At 33.6% G+C, this 8,735-nt stretch overlaps 2 protein-coding genes across 2 annotated transcripts; one reads left to right on the plus strand and one right to left on the minus strand.

Moving 5' to 3' along the window:
• The first annotated feature begins 402 nt into the window (after nucleotides 1-402).
• Nucleotides 403-2,821, plus strand: LOC116295105 (ras-related protein Rab-38). The gene has a single exon (XM_031702835.2). The coding sequence runs from the start codon at nucleotides 719-721 to the stop codon at nucleotides 1,472-1,474; it is 756 nt and encodes a 251-aa protein (XP_031558695.2). The 5' UTR covers nucleotides 403-718; the 3' UTR covers nucleotides 1,475-2,821.
• Nucleotides 2,822-3,248: 427 nt separating this feature from the next.
• Nucleotides 3,249-8,367, minus strand: LOC116299550 (magnesium-dependent phosphatase 1). The gene is made up of 7 exons (XM_089032986.1): nucleotides 8,325-8,367; nucleotides 7,661-7,721; nucleotides 7,021-7,131; nucleotide 6,941; nucleotides 6,480-6,586; nucleotides 5,955-6,040; nucleotides 3,249-5,272 (listed from the first exon to the last, which is right to left on the minus strand). The coding sequence occupies exons 1-7, from the start codon at nucleotides 8,359-8,361 to the stop codon at nucleotides 5,193-5,195; spliced, it is 483 nt and encodes a 160-aa protein (XP_088889112.1). The 5' UTR covers nucleotides 8,362-8,367; the 3' UTR covers nucleotides 3,249-5,192.
• Between the last annotated feature and the right edge of the window lie 368 nt (nucleotides 8,368-8,735).

Here is an 8,735-nt window from a genome sequence, read left to right on the forward strand (position 1 = left end):
AAACAAGCAAAAGGAAACTTATTTTATTTTCTAATTGGCCTAGTTCTTTAATGACATAAATAAATGATCGTATTGTTGATACCTAATCATCGCAGCATTTTATTTCAGCTTTTCTTTAAGAAAAAAAGAGCATATTAATTCCTTTTTTTTCTGGGAAAGATTTGTATGGATTAAAGTATTGATTCAAATTAAAAGATGGAAAATTTTTTTTTAATGTTTTTTTCTTTCATTATCTATGTTTTTCTTTTCTTTCTTTTTTTTTCTTTTTTTTTTTTTTTTTTCGTTTTTCCTTTCGTATCTTCGTTTTCGAGTTGCTCTTCAAGTCACATGATTCGGTGATTATTCTGGTTTATAAAATTTATGATGCATGACATAATGTTATATTTATGCAAATCTCAATGTTGCAAGGAGTGAAAGTACATGCAGTAAAAGGCAATAATATTCGTATCGGCGATGAATATGCATAATATGACGAAGATATCTTTCTAATAGTATTACAATCGTTACCATTAGGAGCAGTGTTCATGGAACGCTAGACGTCCGTCTAACAGAAGACTGCATCTTTGAAAAATATTATTCAAAGAAAAATACGCTATATATAACTGGTGTCGGTATTACATGAAAATCATTAATCAGATGACAGCTAGCAGGAATTTTGGACACGTATCAAGTTACCTAGCCCACGATTACCAAACAACGCGAAGTAAGATTGTCAATTATGGAAGAACAAGAGGCGCAAGCAGAACTCTCTGAAAACGATAAGGTTGATAATGGGTCGCCAGAAGACAATGAACTAGATGAACCAGAAATGAAGACTCTTGAGGCGATAAGTATACAAGATGAAGCTTATTTCAATAGTTTGAAAACCCAGAAGAGCGACTACACGTTCAAAATTATGTGTGTTGGGGATTACACAGGGTTTGGTAAGAAGGGTGGTTTCGTGGCTGACTACATTCATGAACGTCCTTTAAGTTTTTACCACAAACCAACAATCGGCGTAGACTTTTACATTCACTTTCTAAAGTGGAAAGACACCGTAAAGAAGAAAGAATTCAGCGTTAAATTGCAGTTTTGGGATGTCGCCGAACACGAGAGGTTTCTGAATATGACTGGAATTTATTGCCGTAATTGTGCTGGTGCACTAGTATTTTGGGGACCTAAAAGCCCCTCTAGATTAAGTAGCACTTTAAAGTGGAGTCAGAAAATACAAGAAGCTAACACTGGTGATCGTCCTATGGTTCTAATTGTTGAAAATATTCCTACATCGAGGCGAGGAAAACCAATAGAATGGATCGGTCCTGGAAAAATGTTCGAAAGTCGCGAAGCTTTAGACCGATTTTGCGTAAAAAATGGATTTCTAGGATGGTTTGAATTAAATTCACGGCAGGGAGAAGGCTACAACGAAGTAATGAAGCAAGCAATTAACTGTTTGGTGGATAAAATCTTTGAAAATACAAGTACGCAAATTTCATGATCAGCGTGTAAGGTATGCAGAAGCCAGATTGACACATCCGGTCTTAACACTTCCGGTTCGTGCTAACAAAGCATGTCTTCTATATTCCTTGATGCACTTGGATCAGGAGTATGAATTCAATAGGAAACAAAACAAAAACACAAATACTTTGTGTATTTCAGAAACAAACAAGTGGACAGGAATATTCTTCAATAGGACGTTTTGGCATGATGGCTTCATTTGACTTCCACTACCAAGGTGGTTTTTCAAATTTTCTTCCTTATTTAAATTTGTATTCCCTCATGAGAATAGTAATGCAATTGGTGCTAACTAACTGAACAAAAGAAAGTGTGCAAGGGAGTCTGGTTGTTTGCAAGATGCCAACATTGACCTCTACTACCTATAAACTTTGAATTAAAACAAATATAACAAACAATATTACTTAATGGTTTTCTTATGGGTGGGGTACAACATGTTGTGTACACCTTGTACATGCTGTGAGTCAGTAACTTATGTTTCCCACTCATACCAAAAGTGCTCTTTCTACGATGTTAAACTAGAAGGTTCTATTCATCAGATGTGACAGTGAATAATAACTGGTTCAGGAAATGCATAATTTATTACTGTTACAGTTGGCTAGCAATACAGGAGCAGATGTAAGATGTTCATTGATAAGCAAAAAATGACAGCTTCTATCTTCTAACTAGGGAGTTCATACTCATTCTTCAATGGGTTTGATAAAATCAAAACGATCTAATATCAGGACCTAGTTTGTAGTGATCATTTACGAGTTCAATTTTTGTCAAAATTTGTCTGTAGTCTAGGAGCTGAATCCCAAAACATGATGCTATTGATTCTTATAGAACAATATCTGCTCTTTCACATGAGATACTTTGTACGATCAAATTGTGGTATAGGTTCCGAGATATTCTCTACTTTCCCATACCCATGATACTTTGCGGCTTTGGGGGGTAACCAGAGGGAGGAAATGCACTTGTTTTGCTGAAGGCTGATCAGACATTGTTAAAAATACCTTGTTTGGTATCCAAAGATAAAATGAAGAAGTAAAAAAAAGGAGGTAGAAGCTTGAAGAAGTTTAAAGTAAATTTTAAACACTTCTTTGTAATACATTTTCTGTAACACCAAACCCCTTGATAAAACTGATTATCAGTATTGTACAGATAAAAGCAGGTATAGTATATATTCAATTGAAGAATGTTTCAATTTGGGACAGTTTTTTGATTGGTTACCACCAAGGTGCAAAGCATTATGGGCTATGGGAGAGTAGAGAATAGGGCATTCTTTGCCTCAATTTAGTGCTCACCATGATAACGAGGCTGGGTATATTAAAAATTCTTGTAAAATGGTCTCCAATTTTTTATCTTGCAAATTGCATTCACACTAGAACAAGGTTAAATTTGTCTGATTGCAAACATTAATCAAGTCTCAAAATGTTGATAAGCAATGCCTTTTTGACTTGCGACATGTGCAAGGAATAATAATTGACAAACCAGTCAGTTTTGTTGTTTTTTCCAGGATTGGAGCTGGCCAGAGTAGACAACAGCTCCTTTGAAGTTGACCAGGATAAATTTTGGCCAAAGCATAAAATAATGTGTTAGTGATACCAAGCTGATTTAAGAAAATAATATTACCCAATCTGAAAATCAAGAACATTAATTTGCTAAACTGAGGTGTCACCTTTTCTCTTGATATTTATAGATTTCGAGGCTACCAAATGAAAAAGTAACGTTGCTAATACTGCTCTTGATAACAGTGACACAATAATTTATGGGTTTTATATTTTTATTTTATTCCAATGGCAGCATGTTTTTATTTTTTGCTGATCAATTTTCACAGGCTTCACGGCATCTCAGTTTTGTCATTTCTATGTCACTATTTCAGGGTGGAATCTAGTATATTTCTGTAAAAAAAAGACCATTTCCTGTACGTTTGTTCTAAGTCACAGCAAATGTAAGCTGTGCAAAGGATATTGTATTGTACTGTATGATTCAATAACTATATTTAACATTGTGAAATTTCATGTTTTAAAAGGTTTATTGTTTTCCTAATTAAAAGAGATGGTTTTCGCACTACACCAATAAATTTGGTTTTGGTGGAAAAAATATTAATTCTAATAAAGCTAATTTCTTACATATAATATTTATATAATACAATTATTTGTGTATCAAAGGATGAAATGTCTAGTAAAAAATAGTTAATAACTATTAATAGTCTAAATGTCTAATAGTAACTATTAATAGTTGTTGATACTAAATAGTAAGTGATAAAAGTTGATAATAGATAATAATAATTAAGAAATTTTCCTGTTGATTGAATGAATAAATAAAGATTAACACACCACAGTTATAAGTACTGTTTAATAAATGAGCAGGAGTGTTTTATCGTGTATAAAACACGAGGCGTAGCCGAGTGGCTTTAGACCCGATAGAACACGATCTGCGAGTTTATTAAACGGCTTAAAAAACTCCTGATGTATGTTCTCATACTATACCGAATTCTTTACGAAATGAACCAAGTTTGAAAGAAAATCCAAGTTAAAGTTTATGCAAATGAAGGCGAATCTATGTAGTGTTTAAAAAACTCGTAGATAGTGTTTTATCAGGTATAAAAGCACGAGGCGTAGCCGAGTGCTTTTATACCTGATAAAACACAATCTACGAGTTTTTTGAACTGCTTAAAACACTCATGAACAATTTATAAGATTTTGGTTCAACTGGAGTCACCATAAACGTCACGAACATGGATTTTTATACTTCGATAGAGATTTGACGTCACGGGCATGCGCAACTAGATTCAATAGAAGCTCCCAAACGTTGGGTATTGTGTGCCAAGGCAAAGACAGGTACGTTAGTCAAAGATCATTAGGGTTGACTATGACCTTGATGAAGCTCTATATCTTCATCTAAACTTGGATGCATACTTCATCCCTGATGAAGTCATCCTCATAGTATTCGAGTGGTCTTTATATAAAATCACTTGAATACTAATGAAGAGGACTTTATCGGGTATAAAGGTTCATGCACGTGACGTGTATGGTGGCTCCAATTGGACCATAAGCTTATGAATTATTAATGAGTGTTTTAAATCAGATATAAAACCTCCTTCATGGTCATGATTTCTATTGTGTTTCCTTCATGAATTATTAATGAGTTTTTTAATTTTTTTTAAATCATACTAATCATTGATTATTGATATTAATTGATATTAGTTCATTAATTTTATCGATTAATATCAATTTATTGATTGGCAATCTAATGATTTGATAAAATACTCCAGGGGAGTAGTGAGGTGACAAGAAATGAAACTAAAATGTTTTTCAAGGAAATTATTTCTTTGTGATCAGATCAAAATAAATGATATTTATATGACTGTTTTGAGTGGCACACCATGAAATATCCCAGGAGTCACTTGTATTTTCTAGCGTAAGCATGAGCTTTCATGCAAGTGTGTGTTTAGTAGGAAAATACAAGTTACAAGCTGGATATTCTATGGTGTGCCATGAGAAAGCATTATATAACTATTTCATCCCAAACAATTGAAAATATACCTAGCCATAAAATCATGAAATTCATAACACTGCAATTCCTGATGTGAAGAAATGGTAAAATACAACTGAATATACAACCACTTTCCTGCATTCTGATTGGCTGTGTTTCACTGGTGTGGGATAAAATTATGTCTGAATAAATGAACTTTAATATAATTATGTTAATATATATTAGTTTTGTGCATGTAATTCAAGTCCTTCTTGTACTAATGCCATAGTGATGCCATGTGGAACATGCAGAGAGGTTACTCCTAGAAGAAAAGCATCAAGAAGAAGCTGTCATTGATTAATGTTTACGTGTAAAAAAATAGAGTACAAACAACTTGTAAAACAGGCTAAATATAATGAAGATTTAGAAATATAGATAAGTTATAGTGCTTGGGAACGAGGTTATTCCGGGCGAAAGCCCTTGGAACTAAATTCGGAAAAATTAATTTCCGACCTCGCTGGGAATCGAACCCACGACCTTCGGAATAGTACTACCGATGCTCTACCAGCTAAGCTAGAGGTCAGACTGAGAGCAGGCCGGGGTGAAATAGATGGTAGGTAGCGGTAAATATGATGCAAAGATGAGGCTAAAATATATAAGGTTAGTACTTCATGTAAGACTACATGAAATAGCATTATTAGATTATTGATTATTGATTATAACATCCTGAAACCCTAATCCTAACCTAAAAATAACCTAACCTTAATAGTGCCATTTTGTATAGTCGTACCTGAAATTTATCTTGCATTAAATAGTACAATTTTATTTAGTACAAATTAGTGCTATTTATAGAGTAATCAAGTACTGTTTCGTGGATATAGCGTTTGCACTTTAGTAGGCTTTGATATGCTGTCTTTAAAGTCTAGCTAGTATTGTTATGAAGTGGATTCAAATTATTTAATCTTTCAAATAAAAAGATGATCTACACAATTATTACACAATACCTAATTTTTTGATGTCCCTGATGTTTCTTTCTTCATCATCAAAGAAAAGCATATCAGTAAAAGCTATTCCACTGTCATGCATAAATCTATACAAATCAAAACATTTTAAATTGTTTGTGTATATCTTTATATCACAATATAACTATGACAAGAAACAAATCAATTTTTATTTATTATCATTTATTTATAGTCTCCTTCATGGTTATCTGCACCATCTTGAAAGATCTAGCCATGGCTGCATGCACTACTGGCTGAGAACCTGTGAAAATCCTGTGAAAAACCTGTGAAATTTCTAAAATACAGAGAGATTTTTCACAGGTTTTCCACAGGTTCTCAGCCAGTAGTGATGTGCATTGCCAAAGCAAGAACTGCGGTGACCTTGAAATGATTGGGACTTTTAACAGTACCTTGGGCAATTTTTCATGTCTCTATCATTGCAAGGTGAACCCCCATTCTCAGTTACCTTTCAAGATGGTAATGGGAACTGTGAAGTGGACTATTGCAAGCAGCACTAAATATACTTACTTTTGAAAATGATTTACTTTACAACCTGGATAGATTTCCTTGTAATGGAAAAATTTTTCAATATCTAAAATTTGGATGAGTTCTTTGCCAGCTGCAGGAGCATGGGTCTTAAAGACAAGGACATGCTAAATATACAATGTCTGAGTTCATTTAATGTCAACTATAAGTTACCATAATAAACATTTGCTAGAATTATTATCAAAAGAAAAAAATAATTTAATTTATTAATGTACTAAGGGTGTACCCTGCGAGCAGTTCCTGCCCTTGGTTCCTTCTTTTGATGATTGTACAATTCAACAAGCTATCTATCTGTGCCCTTACTTGGATCTGCCCAGATTTTGTTTCAAGAATCATTAAAATTCAAAGTACCTTTTGGCAAATTGCAATTTTTGTTATAAATATCGTAATAAGAAACTACTAAGACTGTTAAGCACTAGAGGAAGAGGTTTTGAGGAAAAGACCCTGTGGCACCTGGGGACAGTCCTTTTGTAAAGTCAATGTTCAATTCAAAGGAAGAACACCTATCAAAATAATGATATACCTTGAAGCCAAAGCTAATTTGACAGATTTGTTTTCTAGCCACTCTAAAATGCCTATTACTTCTTTATAAAGTTCTATTTTATATCCATATTTGTCAACTGCAACACCAGCTCTGAAAACAAAGGTAAATATTTTGATTATTCATAAATTTCTATAAAAGTGTGCAGGCCGGATATGCCATTATCTTTAGATTTGTGCATTTTATAGATAAAATTATTGTTATAATGATAACAGTGAAGATGAAAACAGTAGTGGTGGTAATGATGAACAACAGTCTTTTGTCATGTCAACCAACTTGGAGACCAAGTTTTTGTCCTTTTATTCCCATGGGAAGGGATGCACGGCACCTACAATATACTCCAGCTATATTTATCTCTGTATCCACCTTACAACTGCTGATACCAATACCAAAAAAAGTACTGACAAAATAAGTGCCACTGCCATAGTACCCTACCATCAAATTTCTGACTTGCTTTTTTATTTCCTGGATTGAAAGACCTTTGATAGTGAAAAAAGCTGACAAGAAATGAAAAATGCCAGTTTTCTTCTTTTGTAAAGTACTCTAGCATGTGTTTAAAAATAGTAAGAATTGGAGAAATTAAAATTTCATTGTAGTGGCACTTTAACTATATTATTATTACCTTGTTATGGAGAAGGGTGGTGTAACATGTGTATCCACATAGAATGGCCATAAGGTGAAATCTACAATGTTAGACAGATTACTAATTACACATATACACTCCTAATTATCAAACGATCAATCAGTCAATCAATCAATCAATCAATTTAAGGAATAGTCTGTGCTAAGCATGTTGATATCCAGTTCTGGATACAGGTATTGGAAGTTGCTTATATATAAGCACGAAAAAAGCATAAGAGTTGCACGTGGCATATGGCCGAAAAGTGAATTTAGAACTGGATATACGCACAGCTAGGTATTGAACAATGCTTTTATAACCGTAGGAAAACTGCAAACAAAATTAATTCAAAACTTTTTTTAAATTGATCAAAAAAATTAAAAAATTTTCATAATAAATAACAGTTCTATTTACTAATATGTATTCAATATGCTTACTAGTTCTTCACAGCCAAGAAAAAACACTCTATGGTATAAACCAAAACTAAAGTAATACTAGTATGTACTATATTAAAAGAGAAGGAATCTGTAAGACCTTCTTTAATACTGGACCTTTGACTGGAAACTCGTTATTATCAAACCGGAACGAAAATATAACAGAACACTTGTAGTTATTAGTCACAGTCCCAAAGTAAAATAAACCCTCCTGCTTAAGCTAAACCTCTTACCCAAGTCGAATACGATAAGTTTTGGAAGCTTGTTCATGTTTTGAACTGCAATAATGGGCAATAACAGACAGGCGTTCCTTATCAACCAACCGCTCATCACCAGTCCTATAAAAGGAGGTCCAAACTTTATTTCCTCTCACAGCAAAAATATAAAAATCGCTTCTTTGCCCCTAAAATGTAAGTTTAACCGTATAGATATAGAAAAACACAACTATTATAGTTTACGTCTGCTTAGCCCCCTGCTTTTATATCTTTCCCCCCTCTCCCCCCCCCCTCCCCCCTCCAATTCGTCTAAAGCCTTTCTCAAGACAACAAACACAGTGCACAAAAGTATCCTTTTGTCAATATTTTTTATTTATAATTCTGATACATTCGTTTAGTATCATTCTAATTAGAATTCATTGATGTAAT

Source organism: Actinia tenebrosa, unplaced genomic scaffold, assembly GCF_029948245.1.
Source record: "Actinia tenebrosa isolate PJP-AT-01 unplaced genomic scaffold, QUT_ActTen_1.0 PGA_scaffold1__47_contigs__length_23844297, whole genome shotgun sequence".
NCBI classification, from domain to species: domain Eukaryota; kingdom Metazoa; phylum Cnidaria; class Anthozoa; order Actiniaria; family Actiniidae; genus Actinia; species Actinia tenebrosa.